The sequence below is a fragment of the Amblyomma americanum genome, chromosome 4 (genome assembly GCF_052857255.1).
Source record: "Amblyomma americanum isolate KBUSLIRL-KWMA chromosome 4, ASM5285725v1, whole genome shotgun sequence".
Taxonomy (NCBI): Eukaryota; Metazoa; Arthropoda; class Arachnida; order Ixodida; family Ixodidae; genus Amblyomma; species Amblyomma americanum.
This window is the reverse complement of record NC_135500.1, coordinates 172,494,406-172,506,965: the sequence shown is the minus strand read 5'-3', so window position 1 is coordinate 172,506,965 and position 12,560 is coordinate 172,494,406. Positions and strand designations below refer to the sequence as shown.

Sequence of the window (12,560 nt, the reverse complement as noted above, 5' to 3'; positions counted from 1 at the left end):
TTGTGCTGATCAATAAAGAAGCCTCTACCTGATCAGGAAACAGCTCCCGTCTACACTATCTCGGCCTCTTTTTTCCCCTCCTGATCTACATTCATCACCTGTCACGTCGGCCTCGAGGCGCAGTTTTTTTCCCCTCCACATCGTCTCGCGTTTGCACTGATGGAGTCAGGAGCACGGGCACAAATCTTGCAGGTTACGTGTGGTTAAATTGAATTTTCAGCATGCCGAGAGTGGCATCAAAGGGGCTTTGTTCGTGCGAACTTCGAGCGAGATCTGCTGCTCGGTACGCTCAATGTTGTTCAGAAGAATGCTTTTATGCGCTATAAACAATACGCCGGTCACTTTCAGCCGTACGTGTGTGCAGAGAAAAGTACAATTTGCTGTGTGACAGCGCTCTTTATAGGAAATGGTATTACTTTCAGTAAAACGCCCTGAAGCCGTTATGTCTGGTTGCATTGAACAAATAAACATATTTCTGAGTGACAGAACCTGCAAGTTCTGAATAAATGATTCCGTCTCTTCTAAAAGTGGCCTTGTTTAATGGTAAAAAAAATGAGATTATGCAAAGAAAAGCTGTAACCAATATGAGCTCTATCAGAACATACTTCACAATGCTTGCACGAATATTCATGTTTTGCTGCAGTGCAACAATTAAAACTTCTCTCGTATTGCAATTAACGAGGTAATGGGGAGTCTGGTCTAAATGCTAGAATCCTCATGACACGTGAATTTTATAGCAAAATTTCGCCTCACCATTAAATGAGCAGGGGCCCGGGTCTGTTCCATGTTCACTATTTTGCAGATGCCGGGGAAGTTGCAGGTGGTGAAATAACAAACCTTATGCTACATTTTTACTCTTTTATCTGGGTGATTGATACTTTATTGATAGTGGAGTAACGGCTGCGTTGCTTTTTGGTTCCTGTGGTTTTGCCAGGGCGCATGGAGGCACTTCGAATATTCTCTTTTCAGACGAACAGCGCCGAAGCTTTTTTAGGAAATCGCGTTTAATCCAAGCAGTGATATTTAGTGGCTTTACTGCGGCACTCTACGCGGTTCGATGGAATTTGCAACACATGCTTTGCTGCTGAAAATTAGAATGAGCAGCCCACGTGTGCGTATTGTTATTTACCCCTGGTGGCATATAAATGGTGCGGTTGAAGTAAAATGTACCTTTTATTGCTGAAGCGGTGTGTTTATTGTGTCTTTGTCGATGGCTTCATTGCTCTTTTTGCTTTGCTTGCAATACGCTGAGACCCCACTGACGCAATGCCATACTATGACAGGTAAAACACAATTACCGAATGGTGTTCCTAGCATATATAAGACATTTCTATAATAGCAAGCAGCATGCTGCAAGTGTTAAATGGAAAATATGTAAGCTTAGGCAAGAAGAGTGATCTGATTTGCACTTAGAGTAGGAAATAAAATTGTGCACAGAGATCGGGTTTCTCACTTCCCGCTTAACTAAGCAACATTTTGATAGAGGCGCTGGTTCTACAGGTGACGTTTACTAAGAAGTAAAGCCAAATATGCTCGCAAGGCTGCGTGGACAGGAGTACGTTTTACTGAAAACAATTAGTCGCGGCTCATTCCCACTTTATGACGCAAAGCGCACTCCTCGAGTGATGCAGCTAAGTTTGTAGCTGACTGTACAGGGCACCGAATCAACACAAAAGTTTTTTTTGATAAAGGAGACTGAATGGGGAGATTCCAGAACAGTATCTTATTGAAGAGCGTGGGCAAGTGCGCATGTTTTTGATGCAAGAGCAAACGCAGATTGTCGATGGTTGCGGCAAAAAGAAGGACGACACAGTGCTAAGAGTCAAAGTTACGACCTAATTACAGTAAGCACTGGAGACGCAGTAGGTAAATTACAACGCGTGCCGATCGTCGTGCTTCATGTATCTGGGATACGCAGGTAATAACGAGCACACCTCCAGCCCACTTAGAAAAAAATTTAATTACGCAACCTCTGATATCAATCGCCAGTCGCTTCTTCTTTCTGCCCCAGTTTTCCGTGTATGCCTCGTTTCACTCTTATTTTATTATTTCCGCCTAAAGCACATGTTTCTGCTCCAAACAGAGGTATACAGTCCCATCATCGCACTTATTGTCTACCTGCACGATGTCAAAAATTTCAACGATTACGACTCTTGGTGAAAAGAATGAACAGTACAGCGGAGTATGAATCGTGCTTCCTCGACAGGTGTGGTACGTTGGCTTTGGCCACCGACGAGAAGCACGACGCACACATGCAGGAGCAAATGGCTCAAGCAAGTACACGCGAAAGCAGCTCACAGGGCGCCACCTGTCCAATCCGGGTCGCTCCTCTTCGCCTCATCTACCCTGGTCCACAGGATTTTAAAATAAAAATCTCTCTACACGTCCACCCCACATTATTCGGTTTCCTCCTTAAAGTTCTGGAGGTGTTTATGCTTGATCTCAATGCTTATGGCTACAAAATAATATAAAAGGTCATAAAGTTCAATGAGAAACTGAAACGATCGTCGGGCTTGATCTGTTCACGCGGCCGGGCCTCTTCACATTTACGTCAACCTGCTTTTACAGTGTATTCATTTTTGTTCTCGGCATTGCTCGCTTTATGGGTGACAATGCCTGTCATAAATGAGCCAGAACTGCTGCACACCGGAGAGCACAGTTAACGTTAGTCGTCGTGTCGTTTTCTTCTGCGTGGTCACGCTGCAGGTGCGTCTATAAATATGTAGGTGTTTTTGCAAGGATTTATTACAAAGTCAGAGGAAAAAAACAACGTAAATAAAATATTCCAAATTCCTGTTGTCCATTGGGCCCTGTTTCACACTTGAATTACAATTTTTAAACTCCGATCAACTTTCGCTTCTCCGCCAAAATTTCAGAGTGCTCACACCAGCAAAATTTTTTTGCTTTCAAAAAGATACTGTGCGAAATTCTATTTAGACAATTCCCAAATGGCTCAATTTCTTTAAAAAATCGGCGGTGGTCGCACTTTGGGTCTGAGACGTCTGGCGTGGAATGACCCTTGCATCAGCATGTCCCAGCAGTGCCTGCGCCCTTGGAGAATATCACATGCCCACGAGGGGGATTTACCGCGCAGGGAAAAGAAAGCCTGCAGTTACCAATCATATTTACCCTACGAAAGCAAAAGCGATGACGACATGAACTAGAATTCTTGCGCGCACTTAGAAGTTGGTCGTCTTCGACACTTGGCACTTGGCAGGCACTTGCCATGCGGGTCGCTTTTGCTTAACATGTTCATATAGCGTGTGAGCAGGATGCGGAAGACAGTCGCAGCCATACGCGTAGTCATTTGCGCTACACAGCACAGAAGCAACTCAAGAACGATTTGGTTCATACAGCAATAGGAAAAGGCATTCTTCTGTGGTAGAAATTGCTTGAGAGCGGCTATCCTCATACCTCAGACAAAAAGGGCGGCTGCATAAAACTGGGACTAAGTGGTCCCCGTTGCTTTCAACGAAAATTTGTCCTCTAATAGCGCCAAGCGTTTCGGTAAAATAAAAGCATACTGACACTAAATTGTCCGACATTCCCAGATAGCTGCTTCCTTCTTTATACAGACGCCGATAGGCCTTGGATTTAGGACCTCGGCTCGCGCAACAAAGCGTGCGGTGTTATGCCCTGCCTTGAGCAAGGTGGTCCACCAGCAAGGAGGTTACCTCGTTGAAACGGGATAGGGACTTGCGGCAAGAAACTCCAATTCGCGCAGTTAGGTGGACCTTCATTTCCTGCATATCTCGAAATGTGGAGAAACTAGGCTTAACATATCTTCCCAAGATCCAATATATATTTTTAGGGCATAATAATGCGCTCCCATAAATGTTATTTATGTTTCTTTAACTGACGACTAATTTAATGCAGGTTCTGTGAATGAAATTTGTGCCATGACATATTTGTCAAGATAACGGCTAGTTTTATATTTAGCATAAGAAAAAAGATTCATTCGCTGCAGCTCTAAGAAGGCTGATGAATTTTCGTTCGTTTCTCTCTACTTCTCGTCTATCCTTTTGAAAGGCCGCGACGGTCGAATTTCGGTGGAGGCGAAATCCTAGAGGCTCGTGTACTGTGCGACGTCAGTGCACGTTAAAGAACCCCAGGTGGGCGAAATTTCCGGAGCCCTTCAATACGGCGTCTCTCATAGCCTGAGTCGCTTTGAGACGTTCAACCGCCATAAGCCAAACCAACCTTTTGAAATGAGTTTGTGTCCTTTTATTTTTGTTTCCTACTTTCACAGGAGCGAAATCATTCCTCCCGGGAAGATTGCCAGGACTAACCAGCGTTCTTGCACGACGCCCCACCAGAGAAGATGATAAGACGACCCACATGGTTCATCTGTTTAATTGAATGTTAATTTCTCGTAACAAGCTATAACAAAGAGAAGAAGGCTTTGAGGTTCTTTTTTTTTCTTACCAACCAAAGCGAGGGTACTGACGTGACAACATTGCTTCCCAAACAGCACAGGAAGAACGAAAGCGGAAGACTGATACCCTCAAAGTTGCAGCACTCTGAGCAAACAAGCGGGAACGCCGTGTTTACTCTGCCAAACAAGCCGCTCAGATTGGGGCCCTGTTCCTGTCCTAGGATGCGGCGTTCACCGTTTGCTTTAATGGTTTCCTTGTTTACGAGTTTGAAAGACAGGCTACCCTTACCCGGTTTCGTTTCCCTGTTTTACTTGTGTCTAAACTGGGTAGCTTCAGTTTCAGGAATTAAATCTATAAAAAAAGACATACATTGTTATTGTTGAAAATGAAAAGCCCTGGGCACACCATGTTGGTTCGCACATAACAAAAATCAAGCTACGATGCTGAGTAGCCATTCTCTTCAGTTAAAGGGCACTCTTTGTTTGCTTCGAAAAAAGAAAAGGCGATGGCTGTGTGCTGCTTGAAAATTTGATGTTTTTTTTTCTTGGCCACATTGCGTTTTCCCGAAAAGCTGGTGTTGTGCTAGAGGTGTCTTTTAGGAGTTTCCTCCTGTTTACCAACAGCCATAGAGATGCGCGAGGAAAAAAAAATTTCGTTCCATAAATTCTTCTCCAGCACTTTTTCTAATCGGTATTTTTATTTTTGCTTCTTCATCGCCTGGCCTGCAGAGGGACTCCTTCGGCGCCCCGTGGCGATTTGGGAGTACAGTTTGTTCTTAACAACAAAGCTTAGCAGAAAGGTGGCGCCTAATTGTTCTTCCATGGGCCTCAGGGCTTGGAACACAAGATGAGGAAATATGCAGCCTTAGAATGTGTTCAATCGCCATCACATTCCTTGATTTTAATGGCACAAGCAAAAAGACAACCAGCTCTAAAAACTGTGACAGATCTCCGAGGCTGGTTATGAAGAAAAGCTGTAAAGGCATTTTTGTTTTTTATTGATAATGTTTTACTTCTGACACGCGGAAAGGAGATGCAAGATGACCGCCACTTCACAATGAAAACGCACGTCCCTCTTTATTAACGGCGGAAAATAAATGGATACTTTTGTAATGCTAAGAGGACCTTTGAATATCACTGCTACAGAGATTATCTTATTACCTGTTGGAAAAAAAATAAACGTTTCATCAATTTATCGGTGGCAGTTACCGAGCAAGTATCTGCACAAAGAACGGTGAACCCTAGTTTATAAGCAATTATTAGTAGTTTGCTTGCGTCCGTTGCACCGACAATGTTTACTTTTAGCACATCTAGCATACCGTGATATTCTTCTTTGCAAACAAACAATGCTGGAACCACGCTGTGTGAGTGCCATCGTCTTGTGTTTTTAAAATTTGCTACCGTACAGTCAATCCCTCTCACGTGCAGCTAGGAGTTAATGATAGTGTATGTGAGCACTCTCTCCCATTTAAAGATTTCTTTTCGATACCAATCCTTTTTTAGACCTCACCACGTGCATTCTCACTTCCTTTTCTCCTTCTTTTCATCACCTTTCCTTTTTTTAATCATCGTTTGCTTTGTTGGACATGCAATTTACATTGCAGGTCCTCTGTAACCAGCAGCTTTTCAGTTTCTTCAGGTCTCTTCTTTATCAAAACACGCTTATGGAAAGTCCATGTATTGGCATGTGTGCGTGCGTGTGTGTGTGTGTGTGTGTGTGTGTGTGCGTGCGTGCGTGCGTGTGTGTGTGTGTGTGTGTGTGTGTGTGTGTGTGTGTGTGTGTGTGTGTGTGTGTGTGTGTGTGTGTGTGTGTGTGTGTGTGTGTGTGTGTGTGTGTGGAGGGATGGCAAAACCTACAAAGGCTAGAAGGGTACAATTTCATTAGAAACAACAATTAATGAACTAAGACCAGTCCATTGTAATTACCTCGAAATGCCGCACACGGATAGTTGCTAAATGCTAAAGTCGCTGACGTGATATCATTTAGGACGTTAGTTATAGACATGAGTATTTGTTGCTGCAGGCAAAGAAGAAAAAGATGAACAATTGATGAACCCTCTTTTGTATCCAGATGTTCGACAAAACCAAATAAAATGAATGCAACGAAGTGTGGAAGCTGCGTAAAGAAGATTAGCAAGAGCGCCGCTATCCATTCTATTTTGCGATCCTTCGTAACAAAGGCTAGCCATTCCTGGTGTCGTCGAGAAAAAAAAGTGATAAGACTGTACTAGCTGTTTGCGCTCTCCGGGCATAACCGTTCCTCGTGAGGAATCGCTAACGAAAGAAAATCGTTTCCGTTTGTTTATTATTCTGCCTGCTGGCAAACTGCGAATGCAGAGCTCACTGTTGGAATGTTGGTGGTTTAATGCGCTATCAGGAATCCATGCGTGAGAATTGATATTAGTGTAGTTTGCCTGCGCACAAAGATGAAACGAAAGAGAAAGAGAGAATGGAAGTTGCATCTAACAAGCATCAAGTTTTCTCGGGTCTTCCAGAAAGGACGGGCATATTGAATATTGAAAGGTACCTTTTGTGTTGCTTCATTATTCCCCCCCCCCCCCCCCCGAACCAAGGAGCGGCTTCCGATGCTAATTGGAATTATGCTAAATGGTACGGTAAGTTGGAGACCATATTTTTACGTTTTTATGGGAAAAAAGTTTGGAGAAGTTTTTCAAATGTCTTGCTTTATCAAAAAAAAAATTACTGTCTCCCGTTTTTCCTCACGTATTCAACAGAAAAAGTAATTTCCGATGATAACGAAACAATGCAGTTTTGCCGTCTTCGCGTAGAGCGCTTGAGCGGCACACTAGCATTAAAATAGGGCAGCTAGGTTTTAAATGTAACACTTGTGCTGAAGTAGAGCCATGTCGACCTTACAGCAAAGTGATCACAGCATATGCATAGAGAAACCATGAGCAACTGTAGAATTTCGGTTTTTATTGCAAGGCACGCACTATCATAGCGCTCTATACAAGGTTGACGCAAATTGTAGAAATTCTCTCCTTCTATTCTATTTCACTGGCTTTTCTTCTATCACAACTTTAATGTACACAAACGGGCAAAACTTCCCAGCCTTTATTTCCTTCCTTCCCTATCTGCCGAGCGCCTAGTGTGATCACTGAGTTTTACAGCGATAGCCATAATTGGGCTACAGTACAGGCGCCGAATTTTCAGTGTGTAGGAATCGAAAGATTTACAGCCGGATATCATAGACCATAATTTTAAGCGATAAAATCTTCTTGAACTTGATCCTGCTAGAGTAGCGATTGTTGATACGTTAAGCAGCAGACAGGGGACGCAGGAATTGTACAAGTGCGCCCGACACAGCACAGTGTTTAAGAATCCTGAGCACACGATCTGAAGGGGATAGTGGCGATTCTGTATCTCACTTCGCGGAAATCGATATACAATAAATTCGCCTAAATTAAGCCGAAAGAAAAGTACGATCAAGGCCATGGAAGCACGCATCCCATGCCACCCCGGAGAGAAGGAACTTACGCTTTGCGCCTCGTAGGAGGTGGCACTGATCTCTTGAGAATTCCACGGATGATCTCCTTGGAAGAGTTAACGCCATCACCGAGCTTTCAACTTCTCGGCAATTGTTCTGGGCTTCTGAAACGCCCCTGAACAAAACTTTGAGAAAACTGGGCAACAACGCAACCCCGAGGACTCCGTTGTGAAAGGAACAGGAAACAAAAGGAAATAAAGGACAACAAAGTGTTAAAAAAAGTTGAGGTCAGGGCCCTTTCTGGTTGTTAATAATGAAAAACTTCCAGCACACCTTAAAGTTATTTGCAAGCTTCACATTAATAGGCACTGTATTCCAGACTTTTGCGCCGGTAAATTGAACAAAGCGTTCCCCGTATACATTGCCATTGAAATTTCCATTTAATGCATGTCTTGTGTTACGGTACGGCAAAAAGAAAAAAAAACTTAGTGGTAGAGGAGTATTAGTATTAATAACATTATTTACCAATACACATAGTTTGTAATTAAGCATGGATTCAAATGTTAATATGCGATGCTCCTTGTATAGACCACTGCAGCTATTGTTCGAAGACGCATGGCCAATTACCTGCAATACTTTCTTCTGTAGTCTCTGTATGGGAACTAAATAGGTTTTGTATGCTTGGTCCCATGATTCGCAGCAGTAGCTGATGTGACGTTGAAACAGTGAAAAGTACAAGGAGCAGAGAACATTGTACGGAAAATACTGCTTTGCGCGAGTAAGTGCGTTGCTACTGAAAGTTGTTTTTTTCTGACACCCTTTCGATGTGTTCTTGCCAATGCAGGTGTTGGTCAAAGATGACACCGACCGAGGTATCTGTAAGAAGACACCTGCTGAATCCTGCGGTTGTTTAATGATGTGTGAATCGTACCATTGTCAATGTATCTTCTCTTAGAGTGGAATGCTACATATTTAGTCTTATCTACATTTATTGTTAATTTATTTGCAGAAAACCATGAGTAAATATTAGACAGTTCAGATGTTATCCTTCTTTGCACGAGAGACAGCGATTCAGCTGAGCACAAAGGAGCACTGTCATTCGCGTACATTATAACCTATGAAAATGGAACGGATTGCGGGAGGTCATTCACGAAAATAGAAAACAAAACGGGCCCAATACAGACCCTTGCGGAACACCGCAAGTGGTGGTTAGGAATGCGAATGTATGTTCTTCACAACTTCTTTTTGTTTTCTGTCAGAGAGGTAGCTAGCGAGGAACTGGAGAGAATTATTATTAAGGCCACATGCTTTTAATTTTGCCAGAAACTCGGAGTGACAGACGCACTCAAACGCCTTTTTTTGTGTCGATGGTGATGTTGGATTTTTATGGCGCAAGCGCATCTACGGCCAAAGAGCGCCATGACACAAGGTATTTTTCATTTCTCAAGGTGGGGTCAAAGACCCATTTCCCAAGCATTTCACCCGAAAGAAGCCAAGCACCAGACCAGGGGAAAGCTTGTACCCATTGTATCACCGGTGGGTACCCGGCGGCACTGGGGATCGAATCCTGCACCTCCCGCACGCGAGGCGGATGCTTTTTTTATGTCGAGGAATGCTACTATGGCCAGCTGGTTTTTGTGAAGAGCAGTGTTGATCTACTGTGAAGGAGGTACAACGGCAGTAGCTGTTGATGTAGCTGAAACAAAGCCATGCTGCCCTGCACAAATTACGTTATTATCAAGCAGAAACTTATTAAATTGTAGCGCTATTAGTTTTTCGAAAAGCGAATTTATTACACTGAGCACAGATATCGGTCTGTAGCTCTTGGGGTAACTCGTATCACCAGTTTTGTAGACAGGCACAACTTTCGCTATCTTCAACGTTGTTGGATATTTGCAACTAATTATCGCGTGGTTAAATATGGATATCACCATATCGCGCACGATATCACCATTGCACGTCGCTGCACGTCCACGACATCACAAAGTGCGAGCGTTGTGCGCGGCCTGTATTTTTGACAATAAGATAAGATATCGTGAGTAGGCGTACGGTGAGTCAAATCTCACTCACCTGCCCTGACGTGGACGTCTCCGCTGACGACGGAGCCGACGCTGTTCCGTGCCCCGCACCGGTAGACGGCGGCGTGGATGTCCTGGCGGAAGTCCTCGGCGCGGAACGGGGAGAACACGAGCGCTCCGTCCTGCTGCCGCACGTGGCGGAGCCCCGGGATGTCCGGCGCGGGGCCCTGGGACCCCACGCGCCACCACCACGCCTCGGGCCGAGGCGAACCCTGGGCCTCGCAGGGCACCACCGCCTGCGAGGAGTTGAGGAACTCCACGCGGCTGGGCGGCGCCCGGGAGAAGACCGGCCCGCGCCGCTCCTCGCGACCACCGCTCGCTGCGCCTACAAAACGGTGCCGTTACAGGAAGGTGTCATAACGTCCTGGCATTTATATCTACATGCAATTTATATACTGATATTTTTTTACTTATTGCAGCCGACGCGAAACAAGCGGAGAGATGAGCACATGAGCACGCGCGTTCTTTTATCGCTTTCTCGCGCGCCTGATTCCGTCGGTTGCTTCAGCATCAGCCATGAAGCAAGTGGCCAACCGTTCACACTGTTTAACCTCTACGATGTTCTCATACCGTATGCGGTTACAAATTTCTATATTGCCCTTTCTCATGCAAGTGCGTGGAAACACATTGATGCAGATTAGCAGAAGTTGCATGCAGTGTCGTGATAGTTGAATGAATTTCTTAAGCAGAGTGGGGGGTTGCTCTATATACCTTTTGCGGCAGCTTGATGTTTGACGTAAAGAAGGAATAACTTCAGATTGGGTGTACTTTATAAATACCGGCGCCTTTTGAAAGCCCCTGACGATTCACTCAACATAACAGCAGTTACGTAACCTTGCCAGAATACACTGAATTTTATGTAATTCCCGCTATACAAACACTGGCTGCCTTGCTAGCAGGAACTGTTCGCTTCTAAATTATGAAGGTACCACGAAGGAAGAAATTCGCAACTACCACAATATGCGGCGTAATGTACCCACATTGCGCAGGTAATGTAAAATATTTATTATGGCCGCTTAGACCTGGTAAACGGGTTTTCCGCCAGTGCAGAAAGTTAAGCTAGTTGTCCTCCTTGCATCATAAAAAGAATAGTGCTACGGACTAGGAAAAAAAAAACAAGAGAGGATGTACGTTTGCCGCATATTTGTGGTACTGGAAGTTTGCTACACTTTGAGCAAATGGTTCAGATTGCCTGCAAAGCCTATCAATTGACTTTCATTCGCGTTGAAAATCATTCAAGGAGTCGCTCTTCGTAAAAGAGAGGTATGCGTTTTATTTGTAGCCACTGAATTTCTATCAGTCCATTCACCTGCAGTTTATTTCTCATCGTTAAGCAATAATTTTGAGTTATCGGGCGTGTCCGTTCTCACTCACTTAACACGCTAATTTCCGCTATTGGGCAGAACAAGCTAAGACTGTCCATGACTTTTGTCACCACCGTGTCCATCATAACTCCTGGCTCCCACAGTCAAGGCACCACCTCTCTCTAAACCGCCCATATTCTGTAGTTCATTGTCGTAGCCGTCATTCATGGTGCAAATCCCGGTAAACAACTAGGAAAGCAGTCATAGAGGCAGAGACTTGAACAAAGACAAGAAAGGGAAAGCGAAAGTGCACTGAACAAAGCTTCCATGAAGAAAAAAATTATTTTCGTTTTGGGCTCCAGCTATCATTGGCGAAAATTATACAGGAATTTCATCCTAGAAGAAAACACAGGAGTGGTGCTAGCGAAAAGAGAATTGGTGTGGAACGAGGGCGGTATGGTAGCAGGTATTTAGTCGTAAAGAACTCTCTTCTAGGTGAGATGGTTTGCGTTGGTAAGCAGATTAAGGCTCCTCCTCCACCTTCATTCCTTTGTTCAACTTCAGGCTCCGTACAGCGGTTGTAGGGATATTTTTGACTAAACGCGCAGTTCTTAATTCGAACAGTATGTGCCACATATTATTCCCGGGGCGAAATTAAGAAATCATGCAGTGAAATGAGTTCACATCGATTTTTAACAGGCGGAATTTGACGGAACTGCCCATTGTTGAGAATTGACCCTTAGAGTACCAGCAGGTAGCAGCAGAGATAATTCTTAAGATCTTACGGTTTTCATGTAATAATTGTTTTCCTATTTAGTTCAAAATTGTTATAAAAATTTAGGCTCAAGGAGTCGTTGAACATTGCCTGGTAGTAATGCATTTGCATGCGTTTTTCTTAATACAAACTGGTTGCAATCATACGATACATTTCATAGAAGAGCGCTAACCTCAATGACAGTGTTGATACTAAAATTCGTTCTCCGGCATCGTGTGGGAATGATTGCATGGTGTACAGTTGCTATGGTGCAAATTGGCGGGCACTGGCCATTAAAGGGTTAGAAGGCCGTTTGCTTAACTGATGTTAAATTAGAGTGAAATTTTCTATCACAAAAGATAAAAAAAGCAGAGTACATGCACCAAACTTGAGAAACCAGCTCTACCTTGGCAACCCATTACTGTAATTCAAGGCTCATTGTTTTTGCAAAGATTAATTTTTAAAGTGCGAACCATTTGTCGGTGTTTTGCAGGCCACTTCCCTAGCTCTTTTGTCACGTAGTTTAGTGCTTAAAAATACTGTGCATATTTAAATCAATTTCCATGGTGCACATGTAAGACACATCAGAGAGGCTTATCGG

General features: G+C 43.9%; 1 protein-coding gene across 2 annotated transcripts in view; it reads right to left on the bottom strand.

Moving 5' to 3' along the window:
- LOC144128653 (cell adhesion molecule Dscam1-like) overlaps window positions 1–12,560 on the bottom strand; it is a 120,627-nt gene that overhangs the window by 59,824 nt on the left and 48,243 nt on the right. The window contains exon 2 of one of the 2 annotated variants that reach the window (XM_077662221.1): window positions 9,894–10,220. In XM_077662221.1, coding sequence (XP_077518347.1) covers window positions 9,894–10,220 — 327 coding nt within the window. Of the gene's footprint in view, window positions 1–9,893; window positions 10,227–12,560 lie in introns of both variants that reach the window. The other variant, XM_077662220.1, reaches the window with a different exon arrangement.